The sequence below is a fragment of the Mobula hypostoma genome, chromosome 6, assembly GCF_963921235.1.
Source record: "Mobula hypostoma chromosome 6, sMobHyp1.1, whole genome shotgun sequence".
NCBI lineage: Eukaryota > Metazoa > Chordata > Chondrichthyes > Myliobatiformes > Myliobatidae > Mobula > Mobula hypostoma.
Genome location: NC_086102.1, coordinates 166,572,265 through 166,593,530, shown reverse-complemented (window position 1 = coordinate 166,593,530; position 21,266 = coordinate 166,572,265). Strand labels below are relative to the sequence as shown.

General features: G+C 41.8%; 1 protein-coding gene across 2 annotated transcripts in view; it reads left to right on the top strand.

The window, feature by feature from the left end:
- The window catches only part of LOC134348583 (integrin alpha-6-like), a 114,048-nt gene that overhangs the window by 28,983 nt on the left and 63,799 nt on the right, over window positions 1-21,266 (top strand). For both annotated transcript variants that reach the window (XM_063052177.1, XM_063052178.1), the window contains exons 3-6: window positions 13,797-13,876; window positions 16,811-17,057; window positions 17,619-17,762; window positions 20,771-20,981. In XM_063052177.1, the coding sequence (XP_062908247.1) occupies window positions 13,797-13,876; window positions 16,811-17,057; window positions 17,619-17,762; window positions 20,771-20,981 (682 nt within the window). The remainder of the gene's footprint in view (window positions 1-13,796; window positions 13,877-16,810; window positions 17,058-17,618; window positions 17,763-20,770; window positions 20,982-21,266) is intronic.

The window sequence follows — 21,266 nt, the reverse complement described above, 5'->3', positions numbered from 1 at the left end:
GGAACGTCTGGCAGCTCTTGGGCTGTATTCCCTGGAGTTCAGAAGAATGAGAAGGGATCTCATAGAAACATTCCAAATGTTAAAAGGCCTGAACAGATTAGATATGGCAAAGTTAGTTCCCATGGTAGGGGAATCTTGGACAAGAGGGCACGACTTCAGGATTGAAGGATGTTTATTTAGAACAGAGTTGTGGAGAAATTACCTTAGTCAGAGGGTGGTAAATCTGTGGAATTCGTTGCCATGAGCTGCTGTGGAGGCCAAGTCACTGGGTGTATTTAAGGCAGAGATAGATAGCTTGATTAGGCAAGGCATGAAAGGGTATGGGGTGAAGGCAGGGGAGTAGGGATGACTGGAAGAATTGGATCAGCCCATGATTGAATGGTGGAGCAGACTCGATGGGCCGAATGGCCTACTTCTACTCCTATATCTTATGACGTTATGATCTAAAACTGCTCACAGTACACCAACTGTGGTCTGACCAATGCCTAGTAAAGTCCCAGCATCACATCTTTGCTCTTGTATGACGAGTTAATCTTCAGGGAATTACTGACTGTTTATTTCCCTCCATGCATGCCAGTTTTGAATCCAGTCTGCCAAGTCTCCATGTGTCTAAATGTGTTTCAGTGTTTTTGGGACCTTAACTTGTTCCATTGATCCGCAAAAACCAATGTTGATCTGTTGATGTCAACTTGTGACAAATACAAGCTTTTAACAGATGGCTGGTGTGCAAAATGTGGTTGACTTTAAAAAAAGGAAATCTGGTCAGTAGAATGGAAGGCCATGGAATAAAGAGAATTGCAGCTACAATGATAGAAAATAGATTAAGCAACAGGAAATGTGGTACTAGTGGAAATCGCTTCTTTGGATGAAGTGGTGGTGGTGGTGGCGGGGGGGTGGGGGGAGAGACAAGGGCAAAGAGCATGGGATTCACCAGGAGTTAGTACTAGGGTCAAAGCTTTTCTGAATATATCAGTGATTTGGATGGGTGTTTGGGGCGTAGTTTCCAAATTTTCTGTTGTCTCAAAAGCCAGAGGACTACAGAAGGGACAGTAATAAACTGCTGAAATGAAGGGACTGACAGTAGATGACTATTAATGTTTAAAAAATGTGAAATACTGTAATTGGTAGGAAAAATAAGAGGCAAAATAAGAGATCCACAGGTATTTGTAGATAATTTGTTGAAAATAGCAGAGCTGTTTGGTTACTGCTGGACAGCACAATATTAGAATGAGCAGGCACTGCGGAGATTACATAATGCTTGTATTCCTTTCAATGGGGATTTCTGATGTGGAAGATGACCCTTAAAAGCTTCAGTCAGCACAATTTTATGGAGACACAAGAGACTGCAGATACTAGAGAGGCCTTCTTTGCTTTCCCACTCTTGTCTCTCCTATCTATGCCATCTGCCAATCATCCATCCTTGCATGGATCCACTGCTGACGAGCTCTTGCCCCACCTCTTTGCCTTGACGCATGATGTCAGCTATCTCCCCTCTACACTCTGTCCAGATAACGGGTCTTGACCTGATGGCATGAGTGAAGTTGCCCTGTCTGACCTGCTGAGTTCCTCCAGCAGCATGTTCTTTGGCTCAATTAAAGGTTCATCTATCAAGCTGAAATGTCTTCATCTTCCATCGCAAGATCCTGCCTATATTTGGTATTTATGAATCCTGCCTTTGTGGCATTTATTTTAAATCTGAAGTGATTGTGTTAGTATTTTGATTTTTCCATTATTTTGTATTATTATCTGGCTTTGTTCTGAAACAAAAAACAATAATTTTCAGCCATTCTTGGCAATCTCTTAGTGAGAGTATAATGCTTAGATAATACAGTACATGTAATCCCTTTGAAATAATTTTCTATAGCAACCAAGGACTGCTGAGACGGTCATTAATTGTGCCGTAGTCTGCAACTAAACTACTGATTTTTTTTTAACTAGAGAAAAGCAGTCAACATGTGTTGAAAAATTTACTCGCGGAATAAAATAGGAATGAAGAAGAATGGAAATAGGACTTTAAAAAAAAATATATTTTTGTAAGCATGGATACGCTTGATCGAGAGATCATAGGTTTAGAGTGAGAGGGAGAGATTTAACAGGGACTTGTGGGGTAGCTTTTTCACACAAAGCATGGCCAATGTATGGAATGGGTTGCCAGAGCAACTGGTTGAAGCAGGTGCATGAACAACATTTAAGGTTTATGGATAAGTTCAAAGTAAATGTTATTATCAAAGTACATCTATGTTACCGTATACAACCCTGAGATTCATTTTCTTACAGGCAATAAATAATAAATATTATTTTCAATAAATCCAATAACCATAATAGAATCAATGAAAGACTACACTCAACAGAGCAGACAACCTGTGTGCAAAAGACAGCAGGCTGTGCAAATACAAAAAGGGGGAAAAAAAGCAATAAATATCAAGAACATGAGGTGAAGAGTCCTTGAAAGTGAGTTCATTGGTTATGGGGACGGTTCAGTGATGTTATCCCCTCTGGTTCAAGAGCTTGATGGTTGAAACTGTTCCTGAACCTGGTGGTGGGGGTCTTGAGGCTCCTATACCATCTTCCTGATGGCAGCAGTGATACGAAAGCACGACCTGGCTGGTGGGGATTCTTAGTGATGGATGCTCCTTTCTTGTCATAGCACTCCATGTAGATGTGCTAAATGATTGGGGGGGGGGCTTTACCCACAATGGACTGAGCCATATCCACTACTTTTAAGTTTTTACTTGGAATGGTTCCGAGGGATATGGGCTAAACATGGGCAAATGGGACTGCTTTGGATAGATATGTTGTTTGGCACGGACCATTTGGGTCAAAAGACTTGTTTTCATGCTGTATGACTGTGGAGATTAATATATTTAGGAAATAAGCAAATAAAGAATATAAAATTAATTTCCATTTCTAACAAGGGAAGTTCGAACCTGAAAAGAGTGAACTTGAAGTTGGAGTACAAGGTTCACAGCAGGATTCTGTGTAGAACTAAATGAAGTTTTGTTTCCATGAATCATTGTATTGCTTTGCAATCCATCAGCAGAGGTTTCAGAGGATGCCCTGGGTCCAGTATGTAAGTGGCAGTACAAAAAAGGCATAGCAGTGCCTTTACTTTCTTAAAAGTTTGCAAAGATTTGGCATGTCATATAAAACTTTGATAAACTTCTACAGATGCATGATGGAGAGTATACTGACTGGCTACATCATGGCCTGATATGAAAACACCAATGCCCTTAAACAAAAAAATCCTACAAAAAGTAGTAGATATAGCACAGTCTATCACAGATATCATTAAGCACATCTGCATGGAGTGCTGTCATGCCCCCCCCCCCCACATCCTCTAGGCATGCTCGCTCCTCACTGCCACCATTAGCAATTAGGCATAGGAACCTCAAGACCTAGATCACCAAGCTCAGGAACAATTATCTTCCCTCAACCATCAGGCTCTTGAACCAGAGGGGATAACTTCACTCAACTGGACAGGTTACACCTGAGCCCGAAGGGGACCAATATCCTGGCAGGAAGGTTTAATAGAGCTGTTAGGGAGGGTTTAAACTAATTTGGCAGGGGGATGGGAACCAGAATGACAGAGTGGAGGAAGGGGAAAACAGAAATAAATCTAAGATAGTGAGCAGTAAAGATGTCAGGAAAGACAGGCAGGTGATGGGGCAAATTTGTAGCCATTGGGATGAGTTGCAGTGCAATCAAAGCGAAAATTACCAAATACTGGCCTTAAGGTGTTATATTTAAATGCACGCAGCATAGGGAATAAAGTGGATGATCTTGTTGTACAGCTACAGGTTGGCAGGTATGATATTGTGGCCATCACTGAGACGTGGCTAAAGGATGCATAACTCTGGGAGCTGAACGTCCAAGGATACACGGTGTATCGGAAGGATAGGAAGGTAGGCAGAGGGGGAGGCGTGGCTTTATTGGTAAGAAATGATATCAAATCATTAGAAAGAGGTGACATAGAATCGGAAGGTGCAGAATCTTTATGGGTTGAGCTAAGAAATCGCAGGGGTAAAAGGACCCTGATGGCAGTTATATACGGGCCTCCAAACAGCTGCAGGGATGTGGACTACAAATTACAACAGGAAATAGAAAAGGCTTGTCAGAAGGGCAGTGTTATGATAATTGTGGGGGATTTTAACATGCAAGTGGATTGGGAAAATCAGGTTGGCACTGGATCTCAAGAGAGGGAATTTGTAGAATGTCTGCGAGATGGCTTTTTAGAACAGCTTGTTGTTGAGCCCACTAGGGGATCGGCTGTACTGGATTGGGTATTGTGTAATGAACCGGAGGTGATTAGAGAGATTGAGGTGAAGGAACCCTTAGGAGACAGTGATCATAACATGATTGAGTTAATTGTGAAATTTGAAAAAGAGAAGCCGAAATCTGATGTGTCGGTATTTCAGTGGAGTAAAGGAAATTACAGTGGCATGAGAGAGGAACGGGCCAAAGTTGACTGGAAATGGACACTGGCGGGAAAGGCGGCAGAGCAGCAGTGGCTGGAGTTTATGCGAGAAGTGAGGAAGGTGCAAGACAAGTATATTCCAAAAAAGAAGAAATTTTCGAATGGAAAAAGGATGCAACTGTGGCTGACAAGAGAAGTCAAAGCTAAAGTTAAAGCAAAAGAGAGGGCATACAAGGAAGCAAAAATTAGTGGGACGACAGAGGATTAGGAAGTTTTTAAAAGCTTACAGAAGGAAACTCAGAAGGTCATTAAGAGGGAAAAGATGAACTATGAAAGGAAGCTAGCAAATAATATCAAAGAGGATACTAAAAGCTTTTTCAAGTATATAAAGAGTAAAAGACAGGTGAGAGCAGATATAGGACCGATAGAAAATGATGCTGGAGAAATTGTAATGGGAGATAAGGAGATGGCAGAGGAACTGAATGAGTATTTTGCATCAGTCTTCACTGAGGAAGACATCAGCAGTATACCGGACACTCAAGGGTGTCAGGGAAGAGAAGTGTGCGCAGTCACAATTACGACGGAGAAAGTACTCAGAAAGTTAATAGTCTAAAGATAAATCTCCCGGACCAGATGGAATGCACCCTCTTGTTCTGAAGGAAGTAGCTGTGGAGATTGCGGAGGCATTAGCAATGATCTTTCAAAAGTCGATAGATTCTGGCATGGTTCCGGAGGACTGGAAGATTGCAAATGTCACTCTGCTATTTAATAAGGGGACAAGGAAGCAAAAAGGAAATTATAGACCTGTTTGCTTGACATCCGTGGTTGGGAAGTTGTTGGAGTCTATTATCAAGGATGAGGTTACAGAGTACCTGGAGGCAATTGACAAGATAGGCAGAACTCAGCATGGTTCCCTTAAAGGAAAATTCTGCCTGACAAACCTATTACAAATTTTTTGAGGAAATTACAAGTAGGCTAGACAAGGGAGATGCAGTGGATGTTGTATATTTGGATTTTCAGAAGGCCTTTGACAAGGTGCCACACATGAGGCTACTTAACAAGATAAGAGCCCCTGGAATTACGGAAAGTTACATACGTGGATAGGGCATTGGCTGATTGGCAGGAAACAGAGAGTGGGAATAAAGGGATCCTATTCTGGTTGGCTGCCGGTTACCAGTGGTGTTCCATGGGGGTCCGTGCTGGGGCCGCTTCTTTTTACGTTGTACATCAATGATTTGTATTATGGATAGATTTCTTTGTGGTTAAGTTTGCTGATGATACGAAGATAGGTGGAGGGGCCGGTAGTGCTGAGGAAACAGAGTCTGCAGAGAGACTTGGACAGATTGGAAAAATGGGCAAAGAAGTAGCAAATGAAATACAATGTTGGAAAGTGTACGGTTATGCACTTTGGTAGAACAAAGAAAACGGGCAGACTATTATTTAAATGGGGAGAGAATTCGAAGTTCTGAGATGCAACGGGACTTGTGAGTCCTTGTACAGGATACCCTTAAGGTTAACCTCCAGGTTGAGTCGGTAGCGAAGAAGGCGAATGCAATGTTGGCATTCATGTCTAGAGGAATAGAGTATAGGAGCAGGGATGTGATGTTGAGGCTCTATAAGGCGCTGGTGAGACCTCACTTGGAGTACTGTGTGCAGTTTTGGGCTCCTTATTTAAGAAAGGATGTGCTGACATTGGAGAGGGTACAGAGAAGATTCACTAGAATGATTCCGGGAATGAGAGGGTTAACATATGAGGAACGTTTGTCTGCTCTTGGACTGTATCCCTTGGAGTTTAGAAGAATGAGGGGGGACCTCATAGCAACATTTCGAATGTTGAAAGGCATGGACAGAGTGGATGTGGCAAAGTTGTTTCCCATGATGGAGGAGTCAAGTACGAGAGGGCATGACTTAATGATTGAAGGGCGCCCATTCAGGACATAGAACCATAGAAACTACAGCACTGAAACAGGCCCTTTGGCCCTTCTTGGCTGTGCCGAACCATTTTCTGCCTAGTCCCACTGACCTGCACACGGACCATATCCCTCCATACACCTCCCATCCATGTATCTGTCCAATTTATTCTTAAATGTTAAAAAAGAACCCGCATTTACCACCTCGTCTGGCAGCTCATTCCATACTCCCACCACTCTCTGTGTGAAGAAGCCCCCCCTAATGTTCCCTTTAAACTTTTCCCCCCTCACCCTTAACCCATGTCCTCTGGTTTTTTTCTCCCCTTGCCTCAGTGGAAAAAGCCTGCTTGCGTTCACTCTATCTATACCCATCATAATTTTATATACCTCTATCAAATCTCCCCTCATTCTTCTACGTTCCAGGGAATAAAGTCCTAACCTATTCAACCTTTCTCTGTAACTGAGTTTCTCAAGTCCTGGCAACATCCTTGTAAACCTTCTCTGCACTCTTTCAACCTTATTTATATCCTTCCTGTAATTTGGTGACCAAAACTGAACACAATACTCCAGATTCGGCCTCACCAATGCCTTATACAACCTCATCATAACGTTCCAGCTCTTATACTCAATACTTTGATTAATAAAGGCCAATGTACCAAAAGCTCTCTTTCGACCCTATCTACCTGTGACGACACTTTTAGGGAATTTCGTATCTGTATTCCCAGATCCCTCTGTTCCACTGCACTCCTCAGTGCCTTACCATTAACCCTGTATGTTCTACGTTGGTTTGTCCTTCCAACGTGCAATACCTCACATTTGTCAGTATTAAACTCTATCTGCCATTTTTCAGCCCATTTTTCCAGCTGGTCCAAGTCCCTCTGCAGGCTCTGAAAACCTTCCTCACTGTCTACTACACCTCCAATCTTCGTATCATCAGCAAACTTGCTGATCCAATTTACCACATTATCATCCAGATCATTGATATAGATGACAAATAACAATGGACCCAGCACTGATCCCTGTGGCACACCACTAGTCACAGGCCTCCACTCAGAGAAGCAATTCTCTACCACCACTCTCTGGCTTCTTCCTTCAAGCCAATGTCTAATCCAATTTACCACCTCTCCATGTATACCTAGCGACTGAATTTTCCTAACTAACCTCCCATGCGGGACCTTGTCAAAGGCCTTACTGAAGTCCATGTAGACAATATCCACTGCCTTCCCTTCATCCACTTTCCTGGTAACCTCCTCGAAAAACTCCAACAGATTGGTCAAACATGACCTACCACGCACAAAGCCATGTTGACTCTCCCTAATAAGCCCCTGTCTATCCAAATGCTTGTAGATTCTGTCTCTTAGTACTCCCTCTAATAACTTATCTACTACTGACGTTAAACTCACCGACCTATAGTTTCCTGGATTACTTTTCGATCCTTTTTTAAACAACGGAACAACATGAGCCACTCTCCAATCCTCCGGCACTTCACCCGTAGACAGCGACATTTTAAATATTTCTGCCAGGACCCCCGCAGTTTCAACACTAGTCTCCTTCAAGGTCCGAGGGAACACTCTGTCAGGTCCCGGGGATTTATCCACTTTAATTTTCCTCAAGACAGCAAGCACCTCCTCCTTTTCAATCTGTACAGTTTCCATGGTCTCACTACTTGATTCCCTCAATTCCATAGATTTCATGCCAGCTTCCTTGGTAAATACAGATGCAAAAAACCTATTTAAGACCTCCCCCATTTCCTTTGGTTCCGCACAAAGCCGACCACTCTGATCTTCAAGAGGACCAATTTTATCCCTTACAATCCTTTTGCTCTTAATATACTTGTAAAAGCTCTTTGGATTATCCTTCACTTTGACTGCCAAGGCAACCTCATGTCTTCTTTTAGCCCTCCTGATTTCTTTCTTAAGTATTTTCTTGCACTTCTTATACTCCTCAAGCACCTGATTTACCCCCTGTTTCCTATACATTTCATACAACTCCCTCTTCTTCTTTATCAGAGTTGCAATATCCCTTGAGAACCAAGGTTCCTTATTCCTATTCAATTTGCCTTTAATCCTGACAGGAACATACAAACTCTGCACTCTCAAAATTTCCCCTTTGAAGGCTTCCCACCTACCAATCACATCTTTGCCAGAGAACAACCTGTCCCAATCCACGCTTTTTAGATCCTTTCTCATTTCTTCAAATTTGGCCTTCTTCCAGTTTAGAACCTCAACCCTAGGACCAGATCTATCCTTGTCCATGATCAAATTGAAACTAATGGTGTTATGATCACTGGAACCAAAGTGCTCCCATACACAGACTTCTGTCACTTGCCCTAATTCGTTTCCTAACAGGAGATCCAATATTGCATCCCCTCTAGTTGGTCCCTCTATATATTGATTTAGAAAACTTTCCTGAACACATTTTACAAACTCTAAACCATCTAGACCCCTAACAGTATGGGTGTCCCAATCAATGTATGGAAAATTAAAATCCCCTACCACCACAACTTTGTTTCCTGCAGTTGCCTGCTATCTCTCTGCAGATTTGCTCTTCCAAGTCTCGTTGACTATTGGGTGGTCTGTAATACAATCCCACTAATGTGGCCATATCTTTCCTGTTTCTCAGCTCCACCCATAAGGACTCAGTAGACAAGCCCTCTAATCTGTCCTGCCTGAGCACTGCTGTAATATTTTCCCTAACAAGCAATGCTACTCCTCCACCTTTCATTCCTCTGCCTCTATCACATCTGAAACATCGGAACCCTGGAATATTAAGCTGCCAGTCCTGCCCCTCAGAGATGCAAAGAAATTTTTTTAGCCAGAGGGTGGTGAACCTATGGAATTTGTTGCCACGGGCGGCAGTGGAGGCCAAGTCATTGGGTGTATTTTTTTTTAATATAATTTTTATTGAGTCTTCAAAGTGATTACATAGAAAAATAATGTCTACCCTTCCCCCCGATATATACCCCTACCTGAAAAAAAAAGTAAAAAAAGAAAAAGAAAGAAGAACTGCCTGGATATTGGAAGGTTTCCACACGCTCCATGGGATTCAAAATAAATTTAGTATACTTATTTATTACTTTCCCCAAGGGACCAACATCTTTATCATCAGAGCAACTAAATATGCCATCCTATCTTTTGTAAATAAGGGTGCCAAATATTCAAAAATGTATCATATTTATCTTCTAAATTATAAGTAATTTTTTCGAGTGGAATACAAGCGGACATTCCATTGTTCCAACAATTCATACTTAAAAACGAATCCGATTTCCAAGTAACTGCTATAGCCTTCTTAGCTACTGCCAATGCAATTTTTATAAATTCTTTCTGATATTTATTCAGTTTAAGTTTAGGTTTTATCCCTTCAATATCACCTAATAGAAATAATACAGGGTTATGTGGAAGTTCAGTTCCAGTAATTTGTTCCAATAAGACTCTTAAATTTATCCAAAAAGGTTGAATGTTAGAACAAGACCAAGTAGAATGTAAGAAAGTACTAATTTCTTGATTACACCAAAAGCATTGATCAGATAAGTTTGAATTTAATCTATTTATTTTTTGCAGTGTAATATATAATTGGTGTAAACAATTATATTGTACTTATCTAAGTCGAACGCTTATTGTATTTGTCATACTGTCAAGACACAGTCTTGACCAATTTGTTTCATCAATATTAATATTCAGATCCATTTCCCATTTTTGTTTTGACTTGTGGATTCCTTGTTTAATTGTTTTTGAATCAAATTAAACATACAAGAAACAATTTTTTAAATTTTTCCTTTTTGAATTAAAATTTCAATTTCATTAGGTTTTGGCAAAAACATTGTTTGACCCAGTTTGCCTTTTAAGTAAGCCCTTAATTGAAGGTAACAAAAGAAAGTGTTATTTGATATTTTATATTTATTCTTTAGTTGCTCAAATGACATCAATATACCTCATTCATAACAGTCTCCTATAGACTTAATCCCTTTTTGGTACCAATTATATAAAAGTTGATTATCCATTGTAAAAGGAATAAGTCTGTTTTGGAACAAAAATAAATAAATAAATAAATAAAAATAAAAGGTTTCTTTATTTCATTATCAACATTTATCTTATTCCATAGATCAATTCATTATCAAAATTTATCTTATTCTGTAGATCAATCAAATGTTTTAATATGGGAGATTCTTTCTTTTCCCGTATCCATTTAGATTCCCATTTATATATAAAATCTTCGGGTGTATTTTCTCCTATCTTAGCTAATTCTATTCTAATCCATGTCGGTTTTCGTTCATCAAAGAAAGATGCAATAAATCTAAATTGATTTGCTTTATAATAATTCTTAAAGTTTGGAAGTTGTAACCCTCCGAACTCAAATTTCCATGTCAATTTTTCCAATGATATTCTTGACATCTTACCTTTCCAAAGAAATTTTCTCACACATTTATTTAACTCTTGAAAAAATTGGGTGTATTTAAGGCAGAGATGGATAGGTATCTGAGTAGCCAGGGCATCAAAGGTTATGGTGAGAAGGCGGGGGAGTGGGACTAAATGGGAGAATGGATCAGCTCATAATAAAATGGCGGAGTAGACTCGATGGGCTGAATGGCCAACTTCTGCTCCTTTGCCTTATGGTCTTATGGTCAACTTCAGTCACTCTACACCTATACATTAACTTTCAAGGACTCAACACCTCGTGTTCTAGATATTTATTACTTATTTATTATTATTTTGCTTTTTTTCTGTGTATTTGTACAGTTTGTTGACTTTTGCAGGTGGGAATCCCTGTTAGGGTAGTATATGGTGACATATATGTACTTTAAACACGGAAAATTCTTTTATTCCTCATCTGCTGTCATTAGCTATTGTGTACAATGGAGCGGCGATACAATAAAGCCTGTTGTTCTTCAGTTGTAATACTTCAGTGCAGTACCCCAGATAAGACTGTGCCAAATTCTCTGGCACAATGTGCTTGCGGTCAGATTCATTGGGTCCTCGCCTAGGCTGGACTTTGGGTGTCTCACCTGTTCCAAAAATAGCCATTGTAGGTGGAGCTTTCCACTTTGAGAAGATCCTAAGTACTGGATGTTGTTCTGTTCAACCTGATAACCTTGAGGTGATATGCCAGGACAGAGCAGAGAAATTCCACCGTTGTCTGGGCTATATAGACATTGTTAATGAATTCTCAGAAGGGAAGAGGATATTTATTTAAAAGGCTCTCGTGAGGTAACTGGTGGAGGCAGGTTGCGGGATGACCTTTGTCTGGCAGGTGCTGAGTGTAACACCCATTCTCTCGTGCTCCAGTGAATGAATTGTCAAATTAAGTTTGGTCTCACAATTTGTGGAGTTGCAGGTTTCATCAGTGCTTTGCAGTTCAGTGGCCGAGGTCAGAATGCCCTTGGTTCTGGTATGGAAATCACATAAGCTGTACTTGATCTGATTTATCCTATTCCACTACGGTAGGTCACTGTTGGAGATGACATGCAGCATGGTGGTGAGGAAAATTGAAGGATGGCGATGTAGCCTTGCTTGATAATTGTATGCACCGAGATTAGCCTGTGGGTTAACTCCCCAGCATGTATATTGTTACGCCAGATGGAGATGCGTTTCTGTCAGTCACCATGTTTGAAAAGGATGCTCAACAATCCCTCTTTGACTAAGTCAAAGGCTTTTGTGAGGCTTTAAGAAAAAGCCAGATAATCTGGTTGATGCTCCTTTCTGCATTGTCAGTGGAGTTGTTGCATCATGAAGATTCTGTCCACCGTGCATCTTGAACAGGGGATCCCAACCTTTTTTATGCCATGGACCAATACCGTTAAGCAAGATGTCTGTAGACCTCAAGTTGGGGTCCCATGATCTAGAAGGATATAATTCTCCCTACAATTTGGGAAGCATTTATTTTGTATTGGGCACGTGGCCAAGTGGTTAAGGCGTTTGTCTAGTTACCTCAAGGTCGCTAGTTCGAGCCTCAGCTGTGGCAGCGTGCTTGTGCCCTTGAGCAAGGCACTTAATCACATTGCTCTAGTCTGTGCGAGGAGTGGCGCCTCACACAGACGTCTAATTTGCGCCTTGTAAGGCATGAAAATGCCCGACGCAGGCCTCTCGACGTTCCCTCCCTAATTTAGTTCCTCCCAACTCCCCCGCCCAGTGAGAGCGAACCAGGATGATTGTTAGCAAATGGATGGTGATTCCTCTGTAGTTACCACAAATGGACCCGGCCCCTTTCTTGAATATGATCACAACTACATAGAAGATGAGGACATGCGTAAGACATGTAAGTGAATTTATGACTGAAAGTCCTGACCACCAAGAATTAGAATTTTGGCAGCACTACTGACAGCTCCAGTGGATTGGGAACATGAAGATGTGATGCATATAGGAACAGACTACTGTATATCAATAGGATACAAGATGAAGATCTTTTAAAGGTACCAGCTGGGATTTAAAAAAAAAATGAAACTACAAAGGTAATAATATCTGAATTACTACCGGAGTCACATACAGATCAATGGTCAATATGATCAGAGAGCTAAAAGTATTGTTTAATCATGGCGTGGAATAAAGTGGGTTCCTATTCATTGGATGCCAGCATAATTTCTGGAGAAAGAAGCAGGTTCCATTGGGACCAATTTCTTTGTTATAGAGCAAAATCAATAACAAGAATTGTAGATGGCCCTGTAAGGCGATGGATCTCAAGGTTGTATAATGTGTAAGTACTTTGAACTTCGAAGTGACTAACAATTTGAGGGGTGCTGGTGATGGCAAAGTGGGAGAAGGATTTCAGTGGAAACTTGGTGAATTAAGGTGAAAGGTTCAGGCAGTAATGCCAGATAGCAGAATGGATAATGGGTCTGTCAGGAAGGAATAGAACATAGAAATATGCGAGCATACCTCCAATTAAGAGTCAAAGTTAGGAAAAATGGTACAAAGAGAAAATTTGACGTTTCATTATTTGAGTGCAGTATTTATGGCAAGCAGATGGATTGAGGGCACATGAAGAAACAATGCCTAGTATATTGTTTCCATTTGTGGATGTGACAATATTAACAGTATTCTAATATTCCAGGATATTTAACATCTAGAATAAATAGGTAAATTTATACTGAGGCGGGGAAGCCCTGATGACAAAAGATAAGACGATGCCAGTACAAAAGAGGATTTTAGCTTGGAATCAATAATTGGTATTCGTTTGAATGGAACTAGCAAGGAGTCAAAAATATTGAGATGGAAGTTTGTGAGTAGCTCCCAAACTAGAAATTCTGTTCTGTACTGGCGATGTACAGTACAGAATAAATCTGGAAATTGGAGGCCGTACAACAAAGGTTCTATGTGGGTCTTTAATATATGTAGTGTGCGCTTTTTCCTTCCTCTTTCCAGCTATCTTGGAGTCCGTGACTGAATTGTAGAATTAAACTTGACTCCCAAAGGGCATATTCAAATGGATGAAGGAAGAATGCTTAATTTTACTTGTTATTATTTTCACCCTCTTCACAGTTGACATAACGCAGGAAAGCAAAGAGGATCAGTGGATGGGTGTGTCTGTGGAAAGCCAGGGTCCAGGAGGAAAAGTTATGGTAAGTTTGAACACTTCACGCATGTTCTTTGCTTTGTACCTTCCCCTGAATTGGGGACCCCAACCAATTCTGTCATTGACTTTACTGCGCTTCTTTCACAGTAGCATATTGTATTTATTGCTGAAAGGCAGCTCATCTACACTGGGGAGACTAAGCATAATGAGTTTGAACTACCTTTTGGAACATGACGCAAGTTTCTCAACCTCAACTTTGACTTTGCTGTCCTTGACCGGCCAACTGTTCCAATGGCATTCAAATGAGCTTGAAGAATAGCAGCTGATGACCAAATACACTATTTCCTTCTGAGCGAAACAATTCCAGAGTCTAACCATTGCTCTGTTTTATTTCAGCCAGCTGGCGATACTAATTTTGTCCCTACTACTTACACTTCTATTAAACCTGTTTTTTTGTTTCTTGTCCCATTTTAAAACCCCAGTTATTCTATTTTTCTATGAAAGACGTATGAAAGTTTTCCTTCTGCTATTGTACCTACAGTAAAGTGACAAAGAAATTATTCATATACTCCTTTGTGACCAATGTTTTGTACCTGATGCTGCTGTTCTCCAGCAGGGAAATTGGCTAGGAGAGGCAAAAGAAAGGTAATTATAGGAACAGATAGGTAGGTTTTATTCATTGTTATTAATTGGGAGTGGAGAATGTATGGGGGGGGGTGGAATGTCTGAGTATAACAAAATAATCTCTGAAGTAGGGCATAGCCAAAAATGTTCAGAACTGCTGACTTGCAGGACATGGATTTTTCTGGGCAAAGTCCATCCCTAATTGTCCTTGTGAAGAGTTCAGTGAAATGTTGTTTGCAACCAGAGCTGTCCATCTGGTGTATCAGCTCCCAATATGGTGTTTGAGAGTTCTAGTACTTGGAGCTAGCAATAATGAAGTGTGTGCAGCATCTGGTGATGTCTGTGTATGCCTTCTGCCTTCACACAGCAGGCTCTGGGCTTGGCAGGTACTGCTGCAGGAGTCCGGACAGGATGCTGAGGGACTGCGTAGTCTAGTTAACAGGGATTCTAACAGACTTCTTCAATATCTCCCTGGAATAATCCACTGTACCCGCAGACCCCAGGCAGCCACTATTATCCCATTCAGATAATCTGCCTGAGTGGTGCTGACCTCAACAATTATGAAGTGCTTTGAGTGGCTGGTTATGGACTGCATTGCTTCCTATCTTCCTGCTATATTGGAGCCTTTCCGGTTCACTTGACACTGAGATCTGTCCACTGACGATGCCATAGACTTTGCCCCCCCACTCCATCCTGTCCCAGCTAGAAAATGGTGCCTCATATGCCAGGATGCAGCTTATCGGCTTCAGCTCAGTGTTTAACATGCTCCCCTCAGGGCTGCATGCTCAGCTCACTGCTGTTCACGCTACTGATGCATGACTGTACTGCTAGATACAGTTCAAACCAAATTACCAAGTTCACTGCTGACACAACTGTGGTTGGCCTAATCAACAATGATGCCAAGATGGTGTACAGAGAATAGGTAAACCAGCCTGTAGAATGATGTGAGCAAAACAACTTGAGCTTCAACGCGGTCAAGATTGAAGAGATGATCGTGGACTTTAGGAAGGTGCAGGCTGACCACTCGTCATTGCACAGAAACAGCTCTTCCTGGGAGTGCACATAATGGATTATCTCACCTGGTCTCTCAAAACCAGACCTTTACTTAACAAACCACAGCAGAGCAACACACATAAAAGTTGCTGGTGAACGCAGCAGGCCAGGCAGCATCTCTAGGAAGAGGTGCAGTCGATGTTTCAGGCCGAGACCCTTTGTCAGGACTAACCACAGCAGAGTCTCACTTCCTGCGGAGATTGAGGTGAGCGCGTCTCCTCCCCACATCTCCCACCCCCCCATTCTAACCAATTTTTACAGAAGCACCATTGAAAGTGTCCTGACCAGATGCATCACTGTCTGGTATGGGAATAGCAAGGCATCTGACTGCGAAGCCCTACAAAACTCTACGAGCATGGCTGAGAAGATCATAGGAGTCTCTCTTCCACCCATCTGAGATATTTGTCAGGAGCACTACGTATGTAGGGCCTTTAGATTTGTCATGGATCTGTCCCACGATCTTTTTGACCCCCTACCATCAGGCAGGAGGTACTGTAGCGTTAGGCCAAGGACTGTTAGGGTGGGACTACTGAACTCACTGGCTGTGAGACTATTGAACTCCCACCACCACCCCGGGATCAATAAAGTATGACTATGACTATGAACTTCAACTAGAAGTTGCTGTCGTGGATTTTGTAGAGGGCGCACACGTCAACGAGAGTGCACCGGAGTAAAGGGAATGAGTGTTTAGGGTGGTGGATGGAATGTCCTGGGTTGTGTCAAGGTTGTGTGTTGAAGGAGCTCCACGACCAAGGAAATAGAAAGAAGACAGTTTCACTCCTATGTTGTACCCTGAAGGTGGTAGAAATGATTTGAAGTGTCATAAGGCAAGCCTTTTGCTACAGCCAACTCAGCAACTGACCTACTCTTGTCACAGTATTTATAGGGCTGGTCCAGTTAAATTTCTGGCTAATATTAACCAACAAGGCATTGATGATGGGGAGCTTGGTCTTTGTAAAGCCATTGAAGAATAAGGGGAGGCGGTTAGGCTGTAACTGGAGATGGAAATTGTATGGTGTGAATATTATTTTTAATTTATTAGAACATGCCTGTATGCTGTCTAGATGTGCCTGCATGCATAGACTGCATTTCCTGAGGAGTGTTGCGTAATCATCAACGTCAAATTAATTACTAGTCTAAGATGGAAAGGCGCTCATTGATGAAGCAGGTGAAGGTGGTTGCAATGCTTATCCCTGTAGAATAGGTTCCTGTTTAATGGTGGGTGTGTAGGCCAATTTATGGAACATTATTATTCCTATTCCTAACTCTTCATCTCAATATGTAAAGTGTTTCATTATTTCAGGTTTGCGCGCATCGATACGAGCTAAGGCAACACGTGAATAAGCCAGAGGAGTCTCGTGCTGTGACCGGACAGTGCTATATTTTGAGCCAGGATCTAGAAAAAGAAGTTGATACAAATGTGAGACTTTGTGCTGGGCGGCCACAAAGTCATGAAAAGTTTGGTATGTGTCAACAAGGCGTAGCTAGTGCTTTCACCAAGGGTGCTAATTATTCTGTGTATGGAGCTCCTGGTGCCTACAACTGGAAAGGTAATGTACCTTAGAACAAGACATTCTCATAATCGTTTTCTTGTAATATGTTATATCTGTAAGATAAGCATATCAAGTTGGCAGAAGTGTTTCACCTTATAAAAATTGCAGTGTACATGAAAAATCTGCGGTTAACACCTATAGCAGTATATTATTGTATGTAAAGCTAGATGCATTAATTTACTCAATCTCTTGAGTTTGTGGCCATATACAGGTTTACATATTAAACTTTTTCAGGTTAATTCTCAGTCATCAGACCAAATTTTCCTACTGTGTGAACATGCTGATTCTGCCCAGTCACAGTAGTTATTGAAGTGCTATTTTCAGATCCCACATAATAGTCAAACATTTTCTTAAGCATTCTTTTACTTTTCTCCCCAATTGGAAGTTAACGGCTTAAATTGTTCAAATCATAAACAAAGGTTTTTGAAATGTGATCTTAAATGTAAACATGTTCTGATTTTATGCTCACAGCAGGTTGGGGCATACCTACTATGATGTAACTTAAACCTGAACTTTTGGGGTTGCTTATGCAGATTATTACCTATTTTGTTTTTTCAGGAATTGTGCATGTAGAATCCAGAGATACTGAGGAACCGAGTCTTGATATTGCGGACAGTAATTTTGATGATGGACCGTATGAAGTTGGTGATGAAAATAGGAGAGATGAAAAACTGGTTCCTGTTCCTGCAAACAGCTATTTAGGTATGCACAATATAATTGTGTAAAGGAATAAATGTTTTAAAAATAAAAAAAAATTAAGAGGAATTTTGGCGGGCAAAAGTTTGTGGTAATTGGACACCTCATTCAAATTTGACAAAGTAAATTTGGCTTGAATGGTTTGTTTTTTTGTGCATCTGTAGTTCATTATATTCAAGGTTATTGTCATAGGCATTCATAGAAATTCTGCAGATGCTGGAAATCCCAAAGCAATGCACACAAAATGCTGAAGGACTCAGCAGGTCAGGCAGCATCTATGGAAATGAATAAACAGTTGACGTTTTGGATCGAGACCCTTCTTCTGAACTGGAAAGGAAGAGGGAGATGCCAGAATAAAAAGGTGGGAGAGGGGAAAGAGGATAACTAGAAGGTGATGGGTGAAGCCAGGTAGGCAGAAAAGGGTAAAAGGCTGGAGAAGAAGGAATCTGATGGGAGAGGTGATTGGACCATATGGGAAAGGGAAGGGGGGGGGCAGGGAGGGGATAGGCAGGTGAAAAGTGTTAAGAGGCCAGAGTGGGGAAACAGAGAAGAGGGGAAGGAGAGGGAATTTTTATTTAAAACTGGGGAAAGAGAAATTAATATTCATGTCATCAGGCGGAGGGTATCAAGATGGAATATAGGGTATTGCTCCTCCACCCTGAGGGTGGCTTCATCCTGACACTAATAAAAGGCCATGGATCAACATGTCGGAATGGGAATTGGAATTAAGATGTTTGGTGGATATAGCGGAGGTGCTCAACGAGGCGGTCCCCCGATTTACAATGGGGAAGGAAACCCAGGTGGCGGGAAGATGGGGTGAGTGCAGATGTTTGGGTAAAGGAGGAGATGTGGGTGAGAGTAACATCAATGGTGGAGGAAGAGGAACCCCAGGTGGCAGGATGATGGGATGAGCACGATATGAATCCCGAGGGGTTTCCCTTCTTCCACCAATGATGCTGTCCTCACCCGTATCTCCTCCTTTTTCTGAACATCCACGTTCACCCCCTCTTCCCACCACCTGAGCAGTGATAGAGTTCCTCTTGTCTGTGCCTACCACCCCATGAGCCTCCGCATCCAACATATCATTTTCTGCAGTTTTCACGATCGGTCTGGTATGCATGCATCTCCGGACGCCATATATGGCAAGGAGCAAAATCAGGGGTGAAAAATTGACTGAGTAGCTGTTCAATCACTCTAGCTAAAAAGCCATCTCTCCTCTCACCATTCTTCCAGATATTTCTGCTTGTTGACTAAAGATGGACATCAGAGGAAAGAGCAATTTTCCTCTGAAAGAAAACTTACAACTATAGCACCAATAATCCCACAAAATATTCCTTTTATTTGGAAAGATGTGTAATGCACTGTATTTTTCTAAGCCACTGTCATGCATTTTTATTGGTGGTCTGTCTTTTTTTTTTAAGTACTGAAACCACAAGAAGGAAATATCTGCTGATAAAGTGTTTGCCAGAACTGAAAGACTGATTGTGCTCTTTATGATGGCTTTTCATCCATTCTAATTAAACAATGCAGCATTATAAATATAGAAAATGTTAACTCATGTAGTTCTCTAAATAAAGACTACAGTAACTGTATTCCACACACGGGGTTTTGTCCTATGCGGCCATGCTCTGAGATTGCTGGGGGACCTGCTGAAGTACAGGGGACCCCCAGACCCTGGAGTGAAGTTGAGTTCTCATCCCTGTTCACGGGGGGTGTTCCTGTTTCTCTAATTGGAGAGAGTTGTAGAACTACTTGGGGTGTGTTCCGTATCACACATTCCAGAAAAGTTCAGTGTTGTTCAGTTCCGGGGTGCCCCCCAGTGAGTGTGGACTAAAAGAAAAAAATGTCAAAAAATAGGTTTTGTTCCCTGGAGCCTTTTGTCCCTGCTGGCTAAGATGACAGATCTGCTGCTGATTTTATTGCTTTGGTAATGAAAGATTTAGGGCCTTTGTAAAGGTCAAATTTGGACGCATGCCAGGTTTCAGCTGGCATGAATTCCACCGGGGCTTACCAAAGACATAATGAGCAGAATTTTCCCAGGGAAGATTTGGAACTGACCCAGTCATAGTCCTTCAACACTGGAATAAATGGAAAATATGCACCACAGTGATGTTCCTCCTCCTCTCCCCCCCTTAATAAACTCCATTTGTAAACAACACTCGGTAGAGTTATGATCCAGGGGCAGATTTTCTTTCACTTTCACCAGCCCATCAGCCTTGAGAAATTTTAGAATCCTTGTATGTCATTATGTGCATAATTAACTTCACCTACTCTTGAATGAGGTCTCCATTGGTCTTCGACCAGGGGTGCCACATCCTGGCTGTCTAGGTACACAAGCCTAGGCAGTACAAAATGGAGAGCAAGCTGTTGTTATGTAGCAAGCTCCCCATCTCCATGAACCCAAAAGAATAGCAGGGACTGATACAGTTTCTTTCCCCTTGATGAGCTGCCAACCGTGGCTGATGAGCCCTGTCTGCCTGGTGACTGATTTTAAGGTGCCAGTGACCCACCTTTGAACCTTCACCTGTCAGTAGAAACATTTCTGCTCGCCTTAGTGGCTAAGCCACACATGAAGGCCAGGAGTTGGACTTGGTTATCAGAGGCTATTTGAGGTGCATGCCCTTGAAAGCATTTAACAGGTAGTGGGAGCTTGTCCCCATTACCACCCCCGGCTGTAACAACCTGAAGGAACCTACTGTTACAAAATACAATTCCTCACTGTGAGGAATTGCACAGGTGCACGAGGCATTGACTCGCACGTTTATGTCATCAGAACTTCTGATGGCAACACCTTGTCGCTAAACGCAAACAACTCAGTAGGAGCCTTGATTTATTACTCCAAAGTTCAACTGATGTGCTAATAGTCCTCAAAACATAACAGGAATCGTGTTGATTTAATAGGTTGGACATGTACCACAATTACATCATCTTTGTGATGCCTTTCCCTGTTGGATTGTGCATAAGTTTAATAAAATATTTAGAAAGTGTGCTTTGATTCTGCTGTTCTATGTTAGGCTTCTCCCTGGACTCGGGCAAGGGAATCACTTCACAGGACACATTAACCATTGTATCGGGGGCACCAAGAGCCAACCACACTGGAGCTGTTCTTTTTCTAAAGATGGAGAAACCAACGCGAAATCTAAAGACTGAATACATCCTGGATGGAGAAGGGCTGGCTTCGTCTTTTGGATACGATGTTGCGGTGGTAGACCTTAACAGAGACAGGTTAGTCCGTGGGGCCGGGTGCAAGTGATAACTCCATTGTTCTGCAGGATGTGTGCTGACAGGGTTGGATGTTGCAGAACCTTTTTATTTTGTGGATTATAAGAACATTATGATTTCTGCATAAAGAGCAGAATCGTTGGTGGGGAGGCTCACAGTACAGCTTCAGGTTTCCTTTTACTGTGGTGCTGAAGCTGATGTGGCTTGCCTTGTTTTCACAACTAGCCCAGCAGGTGTTAGTTTCACAGTCAGCTCTTAAAAGGGCAACCTGGAAAATGCGGCTCAGTT